Source organism: Trachypithecus francoisi, unplaced genomic scaffold, assembly GCF_009764315.1.
Source record: "Trachypithecus francoisi isolate TF-2019V2 unplaced genomic scaffold, Tfra_2.0 Lachesis_group2, whole genome shotgun sequence".
Lineage (NCBI taxonomy): Eukaryota > Metazoa > Chordata > Mammalia > Primates > Cercopithecidae > Trachypithecus > Trachypithecus francoisi.
In genome coordinates, this window is record NW_022681465.1 from 139,742,061 (window position 1) to 139,755,723 (window position 13,663).

The 13,663-nt window shown below is 44.1% G+C and overlaps 1 protein-coding gene across 1 annotated transcript in view; it reads right to left on the bottom strand.

The window, feature by feature from the left end:
- The window catches only part of FAT2 (FAT atypical cadherin 2), a 66,104-nt gene that overhangs the window by 38,642 nt on the left and 13,799 nt on the right, over nt 1-13,663 (bottom strand). The window contains exons 4-9 of the mRNA XM_033180665.1: nt 12,699-13,010; nt 11,516-11,726; nt 9,777-9,916; nt 8,900-9,181; nt 7,597-7,807; nt 577-4,629 (exon numbers count right to left, since the gene is read on the bottom strand). Coding sequence (XP_033036556.1) covers nt 577-4,629; nt 7,597-7,807; nt 8,900-9,181; nt 9,777-9,916; nt 11,516-11,726; nt 12,699-13,010 — 5,209 coding nt within the window. The remainder of the gene's footprint in view (nt 1-576; nt 4,630-7,596; nt 7,808-8,899; nt 9,182-9,776; nt 9,917-11,515; nt 11,727-12,698; nt 13,011-13,663) is intronic.

Here is a 13,663-nt window from a genome sequence, read left to right on the forward strand (position 1 = left end):
AGGTTTGGGTTTTAATCCCAGCCCTGAAGCAAGCACAAGAGTGTGACCTTGGTTGAACTTCTCCATCTGGGTCTTAGTTTTCACATATGCGAAATGAGGGAATTATACCTAAGGAAGTGCTGTCATTCCTACACTTAGGACCTGTGATTGACTAAGAAGCGTTTTTTATCACTCACAACTTTCCCTGGGCAGGACACTCTCCATAAAGATAGTCACTTGACAGAATTTTCATGGATCACACAACTTTCTTGGTGCCTCCTCCATCTTTCAAAACACAACTCACAGCAGTTAGAGTATGACTCACATGAAATAATGAGACATCCTTTTTGGAAAGCACTTTCTAACGTATAGGTGCTTTCTATAAATTACAGATCTTACCAGCATGCCTGTGAGGTGAATCATAACATGCATGGCAAGTCTATAGGTGGAGAAACTGAGGTCCTAGGGATTTAAATGTGCCCAAGGTCACACTGCTAATAAGTGGCAAACCCAGGACATGAACCCATTTTAGGGCACCTCTTCCTGGATGTTTTTCAATACATTCCAGAGCCTACAGTCCATGACAGGTGTTCTTACCTGTGATGTAGCAGGTGACCTGCCTGTTCTGCTCAGAAATGTCAGCATCCAGGGTCTTTAGAGTCACCACCAGTTTGCCAGGCTCACTGTTCTCAACCACAGATCCTCTGTACTCTTCAGAAGCAAATCGGGGAGCATTGTCATTCTCGTCTGTAATGGAGACCTGAACCAGGGCCTGAGAGGATAGCTGGATGGTCTGTCCATGGTCATAGGCCACCACATGAAAATGATAAGTCTGGCAGGTCTCACAGTCAAGTTCTTGGAGTGTGGTGATCCAACCACTCTCACTGTCAATGGCAAAGAGCTCATGGACATTGCTACCAGGGTCTGCAGACAGCCTGTAGCTCACCTGGCCATCTCTCCCAGTATCCTTGTCAATGGCAGTCACCTGAATGACTGAGGTCCCCACTGGCATATTCTCAGTGAGGACAGCCTTATATGGATCAGCCTCGAATACAGGCCTATTGTCATTGACGTCGCCCACTTGGATGTTGACAGAGACCAAGGACACCACGTCACTGTTCTGAAGGCAATGTGCCATCACATCAATCTGGTACAATTTGGTGGATTCATGGTCCATGGGCTTCCTCACCTTTATGACCCCTGTGTCTGGGTCCAGGGAGAAGACACCATCCTTGTTGCTCTCAGGTGTGGTGCCCCGCACTAGACTGTAGATGACTGGATCTTGAGCTGCCACTGCTTTAACAACCCCAATTTCAGACCCCTCTGGAAGGTCTTCAAGTGCAGAGAAAGTATACAGAGGTTCAGAAAATTTCGGCAAGGATACTTTTTTAGGAACCACCTGAAGTCGTACTGGCACCAGAGAATTCCAGTGAGGAGGGCCTCCATCTTGGGCTTTGATGAAGAAGTCAAGAGTCTGATTTTCCAATCCCACCAGGCTGTCTTTCACCTTGACCACACCAGTGACTGGGTTAATTTCAATGACATCTTTAACTAGGTCCTCTGGATTCATTGAGTAGGTGACATCTGCATTCTGACCTTCATCTGCATCATAGGCCAACACCTGGATAACCGGAGAGTCTTTACTGACATTGGATTGAATGGATACTGTGTACTCAGATGCTTTGAACTGTGGAGGGTTGTCATTTTCATCTGTGAGGATGATCTTCACCGTGCAGAAGGCTACTCTTCCTCCTCCATCCCGAGCCATGACCTTAATAGCAATGACCCTCTCTGTTGAATTTTCCCGATCCAGTTTCTGTAGAGTGGCAATCTGGCCATTGGGGTTTATGGAGAACTTCTCACTTGCTAGTTTATTGATGATAGTATAATCTATAGTGCCATAAGGACCACTATCTTTGTCTATGGCTAGCAAATCAATCACCTTGGTTCCAACCATTGCATTCTCTGCTAATTCTGCCTCATAAAGGTGCTGCTGGAACTCTGGGCTGTACTTGTTGACATTTGTAGTGTTGATGTACACAGGCACAGTTGCTCGGAAGACTCCATCAGAAGCGCCTATCCTCAAATTGTAAGAAGAGTCCAAGTGCTTTTTGCAAAGGTTGAACATAGAAATTATTCCTGATGAGCTGTTAATGGAGAAGTGCCTGTCCTGATTGCCAGAAAGAATTAGATACTCCAGGCGGGAGGTGTCCCTGCTATCAGGATCAATAGCCTGGACTTTAAGAACCAGGTGTCCACAGGTTGCCAGTTCACTGACATTGGCTTCATATTGAGGTTGTCTGAACTCTGGGGGGTTGTCATTGATATCAGACACATTGACAACCACAAGGGTTTCACCAGTGAGTGGGGGATCTCCTTTATCCATGGCCCTAACTTTCACATGAAAGTGTTGTTGGACTTCATAATCCAGTTCTTGAACTGTGGACATCTCCCCTGTGCTCCCATTGATCTGGAAGAACTTGGAAACATCTGAGCCATCCTCCACAATCTGATAAGAGACGTCACGGTTCTGCCCTGAGTCCCGGTCAGAAGCCAACAGTTGGATCACAGGGGTCTGAGGAGGCAAGCCTTCTGAGATGGAAGTGGTATAGACCAATTGGGAAAAAGTGGGAGGATTATCATTGACATCCTCCACTAGGACTTCCACTGTGGCTTCAGAAAATGACCCCAGAGCTGTATCCGTGGCTCTGACTGTGAACACATGTTTGGTCTTGGACTCATAGTCCAAAGGCCCTGTTACTGTTAGGACACCAGTCTTAAAGTCAGTGGTGAACAGCATCAAGGGTTCTTCCTCCACAATGTTGTAGATGAGCCGGAGTCCCTCTGGACTCCGGGCCTGGGTGTGGAGAATTGGGGTATAGAGGGTGATATTTTCAGGTACTCTGACTTTGTAGTAAGGACTCTGAAACAGTGGGTTGGATTTATTTCTCACAGTGACAAGTACCTCTTCCTCACTCTGGAGGGATGGCGTTCCTCCATCCCGAGCAATGACTTTGAGGCGATACTTATTTAAAGCTTGATAATCAAAGGGTTTCTTGAGTGTTATGTCCCCAAGATAGGGGTCAATTCGGAAATATGTGTAATCTTCTGCAAATTCATATGTAATGGCCCCATTTGTCCCCAAGTCCTCATCAGTGGCAGATACCTGAAAGAGGACATCCCCTGGCTCTGTGCCATCTTGGATGATTGTGTAATAGGGCAGATGCTTAAATTTGGGGGGATTGTCATTGACATCCTCAATAGAGACTCTGACCAAAGCCTGAGCCACCCGCTGAGGTGTCCGATTGTCCCTCACTTCCACTGCCAGCTCGTGAGTGTCCTGCTGCTCCCGGTCAAATGCCACACCTCGTGTCTGTAACACGCCTGCTGACTGGACCATATGAAACACATCTGTGCCATTCAAGAGGAAGTAGGAAAGGGTGTCATTCAAGTGATTGCCCTGGGCACCAAGAATCACCAGTGCCTTTCTGTCCTGAAAGTTCTCCTTCACAGCTGCCGTATAGACATCCTGATCAAACTGCAAGCTTTTGTCAAGCACTTGGGTCAAAGAAATTTTTACCAGTGCAGTGTCTTGATATAAGCCATCAGAAGCCCTGATGGTGAGCTTCCGAGAGAGTCCCAAGAAAGCAGGACTCAGCACAGATATGCTACCAGTGATAGGATGGATGGTAACAGCTTCATCAGCATTGCCAGTTTTGATGCTGTAATTGACTTCCGAGTCATCATCACTGGCCCGCACCGTGAGAAGCTCCATGCCTGGATGGATAGGTCCCACTATTGCTACCTCATATATCTGTTCTGAGAACCTGGGAGGAGAGTCATTCACATCTCTGACATGAATGATGACTTGGGCAGGTCTAGGTGCAAATAATATGGGGCTTCCTTGGTCATGGACATAGACACAGAATTGGAAAGAGGGCATGCTCTCATAATCCATCTCTGATACAATGGTTAGGGTTCCCATGCTGGGATCAATTTTGAAAAACTTCAAGGCCTCCGGCTCCAAAATTTTATAGACCAACAAGGAATTAGTTTCTTTGTCACTGTCAGAGGCATGAATCACAAAGGGGTTGTTGTTTTTATCCATGATCATGCTGTACAATGGAGCTGCTTCACTAATTTGGCCCACAAAAGTTGACTTTAAGAACATAGGAGCATTGTCATTTTCATCAATTATGTCAACCACCACCATGACATCAGTAAATGCACCTGCCATATTGCTGCCTCGAATTTTCAGCTGGTAAGACGAGATTTTCTCATGGTCCAAGTTCTTCTGGGTGGAAATGAGGCCAGAATATGAGTTCATAGAGAAGACTCCATCCTTGTTTCCCTCTCTTAACTCATAGGTAACTTCAGAGGAGCTCATAGCAGAGACAAGGAGGATTGGGGAACCAACAGGGATTGATTCAGGGATCTCTACAAAGTACTCAGATTTTGAAAAGATGGGGGCACTCCTATCTGAGGGGTAGATGTGAATGATCACTGTAGCCAGGTCATGCCATTGTGGGGAGCCTTGATCTTCTGCCTTCACTGTCAGAGTATGTGGGGCATGATTTACCCGATCAAGCTTTTGAGCTAGAGTAATGATGCCTAGCAGGGCATTGATGTTGAAGAAACCTTCACCGTTCCCTGAAACAGAAGACAAGACAAACAAGTTTGCCACACCCTCGAGAGGTTATCAACTAGGCTTTCTAGATCAGTAAAGGGACCATCAGACAAAACCTGGACAGAGCAAAATCTGCATATAGTGTATATCCACCATGGATATAGTGTATGGAGTAGATACTTTATAAAATCTCTAACATGGTGCACGTAGTAGGTGCTTCATATCACACTGTCAATTATCACTAAGTTTCTGGGACACAACTTAAGCTACAAACCAAAGCTATAGTAGGTGTTTGAAACCAAACAAGGAGGCTCCATAGGAAAAGCATACTCCACCCTGAATTTCAGTGAAGCCTTTCGTAGGAAAAGCTTCATTTTGCATTATAAAGAATTTGTAACCATCTTTTGTATAACTTTTTTTTTTTAGAGTTGGGGTCTTGCCTGTCACCCAGGCTGGAGTGTAGTGATGTGAGCATGGCTCACTGCAGCCTCAAACTCGTAGGCTCAAGTGGTCCTCCAGCCTCAGCCTCTGCTGGGATTACAGGTATGAGCCACTGTGCCTGGCTACATTTTTAATATGATTTTTAATAGCTTTGGTTATATAGAACACCCACATCTCGAGGCTCCTGAGCAAATGTCTTTGCCCCATGCCTGTATTTCCTAAACTCTAGGCATTCTCACATCATCTTTATAATTTTTTCAATATCCATCTATTGCTTGTGTTGTGTTACACTATTATTTAATTGATGTTTTCCTTTAAATTAATTCACTCAAAATTTGATAAATATTATAAAGGTAACATTATGTTGCTTCTTTAAATAAAAACACCGTATTGCTTACCATAAATCAGAAGTTACCGTAAAAAGAAGTCAACGAAAAAATACCCTATTAGAATTGAGATAAAATCTACTGCTTGCCAAAAGGTTTGAGCCTGTGAGCTATCCTCTTTCTTTGGTAGACAAAGAGTGGCAGGTGTTAGAGAAGATGACAAGACATTCTAGAACCCAACAGAGGCTTTGTTCTTCATTCCATCAGGGAGCTTGAGTAATTTAAAGAGGAGTGCTTTCTCCATGCCCAATAACCTTTTAATGCCATTAAATGAGTAATAGTTGAATTGTTTTGCTCACCACCACAGGTACAGGCCTTAACACTTGAGAAAATATTGCCGTTTACATGTCTTACTCCCTCTATCACATGGGTGCATATTTTATTATTTCAACAGCAAAGCAAAAGGCTAAGTTTTGTCATAAACTTTCAATCTGATTCTTCCACCTCTGAAGCCCTTCTCAAGCTGACTGGTTAGGTGATTTGTCACATAACTGCTAAATTCAGTCAAAGAACATGGTTTTAAAGAGTAAGTAGTTGTTTTAAAGTGATTCCATTAAAAGCAGCTAAGTTAACAACCTAGATGTAATTTTGATTATAATTTATGATATAATATCACACTGCTGAAAGAAATAAATCAGGGCACACAATTGTATATTCATTATGATCTCAATATTACAAAAATATGCATAGGGCAAGATGAGAGGGAAAGACAGAAAATCATTCTTTTGGGGTGATGAAAATGATGGCTGTGTGTTGTGTTCTTTATATATTCCTGTATTTTTCATGTTTTCAAAAGTGAGCATGTGTTACTTCTATAATCAGAAGAATATTTTAAAACTAATCTTATCTGGAAAATAAAATCATTATCTCCATCAGTGAGGTTGTTAATGAGATAAAAGATGTGATTTCATTTCATAAATCACAAAAAGCAAGCAATGCATTATAATCCATATTCTTCTTCTTTGGGGGTGAATAGACTTCTGTTATATGGCAACTGTTTCTTCCAAAAAGAAAAGTTAAAGCTACTGGCTTTATACAGTACCAGTAGCTACTGTATAAGCTACTGGCATGCAATAAATGAACATTAGGTCTTGGGAGAGCAGTCAGCAAATTATGTTCATCTTTGTTTCTCATAGCAACTAGCTCTATGAAGTATTATTATTAAATATAATTATTACTATTAAATATCATTAATTATGTATTATAATTATTACAAATTATCATTAATAACTAGTTGGATACTGGATATTATCGCTTTTGTTATAGTAATTGCTTATAATGAACACTTATCAATGGTAGTAGTAGCCCCTGGCATTTGTACAATATTCCCATTTACAACATATATTAACATACATTTTCTTTTTTGAGATAGAGTCTTGCTCTGTCACCCGGGCTGGAGTGCAGTGGTGCAATCTCAGCTCACTGCAACCTCTGCCTCCCAGGTTCAAGCCATTCTCCTGCCTCAGCCTCTCAAGTAACTGGGATTATAGGTGTGTGCCACCATGCCCGACTAATTTTGGTATTTTTAGTAGAGACAGAGTTTCACCATCTTGGTCAGGCTGGTCTCAAACTCCTGACCTCAGGTGATCTGCCCGCCTCGGCATCCCAAAGTGCTGGGATTACAGGCGTGAGCCACCGCGCCCGGCCAACATACATTTTCTCTTTTAATCTTTGCAATGACTTTCTGGCACAGGTAAAATTATTCCCATTTTTCAGATGAAGAAACCCATATAATAGATACTAAATCACTGTGCAGCCTTGTCAGAAAATAAAAATTACATCTAAAACTATGCCATACAACTCATAAAATATTCTAACATACATATGTGAAGTTATTACATTTTTAAATGTTGCATGGACTTCATAAATACCTTCTACATGTTTGGTCACTGGTGGGTTTATATAATATATATGTAAATTATCCCACAGCATGAGTGGTCCTTACTCATACTGTAGTAGTTATGTTATTACTATCTTTGGATAGTAATACTATCTTTGGAAGTGCATTAATTTAGGTAGTCCCAGGGAATGCTCTAGAATTATTGTTTGCCAAGGCCTAACAAGCTTGGTACTCGATTAATTTGCAAATTCATGCCTCTAGTGCTTTCCTTTCTTTCTAAAGCATCTTGACCCATCCTCTGAGCTCATGGCCAGGCGTCTCACCTTTCAGGAGGGAGTAGTGGACCTCAGCATTGACTCCTCGGTCGGCATCCATGGCTCGGACCTGCAGCAGCTCTGTGCCAGGGACTATGGTATCAGGAACACTTGCCTCATAGTGGAACTGGGTGAAGCGGGGTGGGTGGAGGTTTCCATCCTCCACACGAATGGTCACCCACACGAAGTTCCTCTTGATGGGTATTTCCTGGTCTCGGACCTATAGGCCCAAAGGGGTAATTGGGTGAGCAGCAAATGGAATTAGGAGGAGGCAGGGTTAGGGTAAGGTCAATGAACTAGAATGCCAATTTAAAATATGCCCAGTTGTAACTAACTCTCTGTATTCTTTTAAATCTTGTTCTAATCTATGCTCTTTTTCTTCTTTTATGTAAATTTGTCAGTCAATGATTCCTAGGCTCAGCTATTTTAATGGATAATTCTATTTTAGAAGAAAGGCAGAAATAGGCAGAGAAGCAATGTTTTCCAAATTACGTCTCAGAGAATAATACTCATTCTTCAAGATGTTAACATGTTATGCAGGGAAAAAAATTATATGGTCACGTAAATTTGGGGAGCACTGAATTAAATGCAAACAGTTTTCTTTGCTGCAGGACTTCACAGAGCCTTGAATACATATTATATGCCCAAATGATGATAAATTAGCGTAAGAACCCTGATCTCTAAGACAGGAGGCCAGACTCCTATTCTGGTTCCATCATAAATAACTATATGGCAGTGAGCAAGTCTGTCTTTCTCGGTGGGTTTCAGGTGTAAGATGAGACAAATGGGCAGGATCAGGGATAGAACTAGGGGTAGGCAAGTAGGGTGCAAAATTTAAAGAGGCCCTAACTCTTGGGGTCATAAAAATGCAGGCACATGGCCCAGAGAGAGTGAGCCCTCCTTACATTTTGTGTCCTGCATGGCTTGCTGGCCTAACCCTAGTCCTTGCTCTCAGTGGGAAAGCCTCCGTGTCCCTTCCAGCTCTGACACTATATGAATCCACATTGTGTCATGAAGTCACTGAGCAGGGAGATAGCTCTTGGGGAATATTTGGGGTGAATCCAGAGAAAGCTGAGGTTGACAGGAGTTTCCTTGGCAGCCGTCCCATCTCTACCTTCACTTGCAGGCATCCCTTATGGAAGGTGCCCTTGGCCAGCTGTGAAATGTCACAACTCTGCCTCATGTATGGTCTTTATGAGCACTGGTGTGCCTGGCTCACCAGGGAAGGGGACCTTCGGCATGTCTCCAAGCACGTCCACCCCCACACATCTGCATGCAAGCATATTCTCACCAGATTTTTCCATTTACTCACCATGACTGTCAGTGTGTGCTGGGAGGGCCCCAAGCCCAGGTCCAATTTTCCCACCGTTACCAGGACACCAGTGCTTGGGTCCAACTGGAAGAGGCTGGCACTTCCTGGGTCTTGGCTGCCATGTATGGTATAGATGAGGCTTTTGCCCTTGTCTTGATCTATGGCCTGGACTCGCAGGAGCTCCACCCCTGGCACGGTGTCCTGGGGCACTCTGACCTCATAACGAGTTTCCAGAAACTGGGGCCGATGGTGGTTAATGTTGGCAATCATGAAGATGTGGACCTAGGGAGGGAGGTGAGGGAGAAGGTCCACTGCGAGCCCCAGGGGAACAGGGACTGGGTCTGTCTGGACCTCCCTGTACCACGCAGGCCTAGCACAGTGCCTGGCACTCAGCAATCACTCGATAAATATTTGTTGAATGAATGATAGCATTTCAAAATCAAAAGACTTTCAGATGCTGCACAGTCTAGTGTTTTTCAAAAACAAAAATTTTCTTGAAGGGCCTTTCCATCAAGTGAAATGTTGTGTGAAATCCAAATGTGAGAAACAGATAAAACTCTGGCTGAAGCCAGAATAGAAATTCAGAGCCCCACTTACCCAGTCATCATCCCCCTATACCCATGGAAGCCTCATGGTACTCTATCTTTAATTAAAACTGCTCATTTAAACAAGCTTCCAATTATAGACAGATTCAGAGTGGGAGCAAGAATTCTCCCAGGGTCACAGAATTACAGAGTGCATTAGACAAGAACCTTGATTCTAAATTCAGTGTTCCTTGAGGAACACCACATCCACAAAAAACCTCTGTAGCCTCATCCCAACCAAGGAGGCCTTCCATCTCCTTTCAACACAGCGGTCCCCAGCTGAGGCCTCTAACCTGGGTGGCAATGGTGCGGGACCCATCTGTCACCTCGACAGTCAAGTTATAGCTCGACCTCCTCCTGGTATCAAGAGGCCTGGCAATGACGATGCTGCCTGTGGTCTTCTCAATGTCAAAGTCCATGTCCTTATCCCCACCTAGAGTGGGAGTGGGGAGAAAGCACACACAACCTCAGTGATTTAGGCATCACAGCATAAGACAGGCTTTGGTTGTCAGGCTCAGAGGACGTGGTGGTAAAGTCCACAGTGGTAAAGATGGTGAAGATGGTAAAGGTGGTAAAGGTGGTAAAGATCTGGGTGACAGGCCCCCAGTCCCAAAAGTGTAATTTATTCTGTCAAGTTGTTGTCAAGTTATTTTCATTTAAATTTTATTAATAAATCAAATTGATCAATAAACTATAAGAATCCAAATGTAAAATAACATGAAGTTTTTTAAATGCCTAGTATATAGAAATATGTTTAGTGACATGGAAATATATTCATGATATATTACACTTAAAAGTATTACAAAACAATATTTTAATATAACCCTAAGGGGGGGTGTGTGTGTGTGCGTGCACACGTGCATGTAAAGGAAAAATGACAAGAAGGAAACACATCAAAATTATAACAGTGGATTATCTTCTGATTGGTGGAATTTTAGGTGATTTTTATTCTTTTCTCTGCATTCATTTGTATGTGCGTATTTACCTATTTATAGACAGGCTCTCACTCTGTCACCCAGGCTGGGGTATATGGTACAATCATAGCTCACTATAACCTCAGCCTTGGCCTCAAGTGATCCTCCTACTTCAGCCTCTCAAATAGCTGGGATTACAGGTGCGAGCCACTGTGTCCAGCCCATTTGTGCTTTCGAAATATCTTAGAGAGTACATGCATTAATTTGGTATTAAAGAAAAAAAGTCAAATAATTAAAAGAGCAGTAAACCAGAACTGGAAGTAAGTCCAGGAGTTTCAAAGAGCTTGGGTCAGGAGCATATGTCCTATCCTACTCTTAGCCAGGACAGAAAACTGTACCAGGACTCCATGTTCATGTGGGCGTTGAAACTCTTAGAGATTTCTAACCTGGAATCCCTGGATGGGTTTCAAAGAGCCTATAAATCCTCTAAATTGTAGGCAGGTTTACATTTGTGTGTGTTTGTGCATGCAACTTTTTGGAATGAGGACTTAAGCATTCATCAGATTCCTGAAGGGTTCTGTGACCCCCAGATGTTGAAACAAAACCTTGATTTAGAGACAGAGAGGAATTTCAGAGAAGGCCATCAGAGCCTGGATCCAAGTGCCTCCTAGAATGAGAATGGGCCCTTTCCCCTGATCTCAAGGGCAAAACCTGAAGCCAGAACATTGCGCATGGCCCCAGGGTATCGCTGATGGCAGGCTCACGGTCAACTATGATTTTCACATTGAGGCGGAAAAGGAAACACAAAGCGTTTCTGCTTTGGGTCTTCCTGGACCATCTTAGGTCTCCCAGGTTCTTGGGGCAACTGGAGGCACTGCCAACTCTGGCTGGGGTTAGAGATCGTGGCTGGAGTGAAAGGAAAGCTTGGCATTCGTGGCATTCTTACTGCCTGTGCTCCCAGAGAACCAGGGAAGAGGCAGTCCGCCCTCAAGGCTGAAAGAGGGGGTGCCAAGGAGCCCGACCTTGAGAGGGCTCAGAAGGACTGTAGCAGGAAAACTAGAGCTGGTGTATAAGGACAGGAGGGCCTGGCCCTCGTTGGGCCCTCAGCCTTGCCTCACCTGAGATGTTGAACCAGAAGAGGCCGGGTCTGCCCTCTACGCTGATGACCCCCACCATGTGGTTCACAGGGTCCGTCTCCATGACCGTAAAGCTGTAGTGGGTCTCATCAAAGGCCAGGGGGATGGAGGATGGCCGAGGCTGAGGGATCCACTCAATGTGTAGCCGGACACTGGCTGAGAGTGGTGGCTGCCCACTGTCTGTTGCCTTGATCTGAAAGGAGGCCAACACCAAAACTGAGGGCAAGAGACAAGAAGACCCAAGCAGCCAGGATGAGAACCAGAGCGTTCTGTGATTCTGACCAAGCTGGCCTCTTATGCAGTCATTCATTCATTTGATGCACACTTGAGGGCTTGCTGTAAACAGGCACCCTGCCAGTTGCTGCAGGCACGGTGGTGAATAAAACATATAACCTGTGCTCAAGAACCTCATGGCTAGTGTAAAAATAATAAATGCCACTGTTAACTGAAGACTTACTGTGTACTACTTCCTAAATTGAACTTTACATACATATGCCCTTTGTTCTTCCCAACTACCATAAACCTAACAAGCTAGAATTTATTGAATTCTCACTATTATCAGGCCTTGTTCTAAGAGCTTTGTGCACAATATCTGATTTAATCCTCACAATAACCTTGGAAGAGGTCCTGTTATCATCTCTCTTTTACAAGAAGAAACTAGGGCTCAGCGTGGTCAATTCACCTACCAGATGAAATGCTTGGCTAGCAATGAGACTGGGGTTGAATTCAGGCTGACTGATGAAAGCACCCATGCACTAGCTACTTGATATATTGGCTTCTCACAAGAAAAACGTTCTTATCTCCATTTTGCAAATGATAAAACAAAGGTTAAATGACTTGTCCAAGATCACACAGGTGTAAAATGGCAGTACTAGGGTTGGAACCCAGGCTTATTGATTCCAAATCCTCTCTTACTCTCACTAAATCCTTCTTTCTATGAGTCGAGGGGATTTCCCAGGCAAAGACCTTATTGCCCTCAAAGAGAAGGACCCAGAATTTGATCCTTTGGCTGAAGCTGGGACTCCCAGTTTCTCTGGTAGAAGGCCAAGAAGGAGAGTACCACTTCCCTCATGACGGCGGGCTGTCTTCCTCCTCCTGAATTCTCAAAGAAGGTCACTAACCAGCATGCCACTCCTCCCTCTGTGGCTTCCTTCTGTCTGCTCACCGTTAGGATGTTGTACTCTCCAGCTGTAAAAGTGCTGCTGGATGACACCACACCTGTGACCGGGTCGATACTGAAGCCCTCCTCATCGCTCTCCTTGATACTGTAGGTGACTCTGCCATTAAGACCCTCATCCAGGTCTGAAGCCACCAGCCTGTACACAGGCCCAGAGGACACTGGGCTCAGCCTCTCTGGAAGGCGGACATTGAAGAGCTTATGGGAGAATACAGGTGGATTGTCATTGACGTCCAAGATGCCTATCACCACCCTGGAGGTGGACTTCAGTGAGGGCTCCCCATTGTCCAGCACGGTCACCTGGGGGCAGAATTGAGCATGAGCACCTGAGCTGACAATTGCAAATTAGTGACTATGCTTTGCCACCCACCACAGCCCTACCACCACTTTTAACAACCTGGAAATATCAGTCAGTTTGTTCTTTGGTATAAGCTTGTGCTTTTTATTATCATAACTTCACCTACTTGGAACTCAGCTCTCTGGCAACTTTGCCCATGGGAAAGCCAGTGAGAACAGAGAAAGGAAGCAGAAAGAACTGGAAGAAGACAGAGTCAGAGTCTCTAGACAAAAGCTGGTGCTGTGTATGTGGGACAACCCCTGGGCCATTTCTCAGAGACTACGTACTTTTTACTTGCTTGTGTTTCTCATAATCTTAGTTCTCTGGTTTCCTTAAGCTGCTCAATATTAGAGAAAACAAATGAGAAAATGTTTATGAGGGAATGAGTCGTACTTTTTGAGTCAGACACGTGGCCCAATGCAATGAAATCGAGTGAGAAAAGGCCCCCAAACCATTTCAGAACCAGTAGTTATTTAATGCAAGGGCAAATAATCACATGCATCAATAGCCCCAAGGGCATCATATCAGACAGGACCTTTCCACATGAAATGGTTCCGAATTTTTAAAAACACTTCGGTGTTTAAAGGTAAATATCTGTTACTGAACTGTGGAGAAT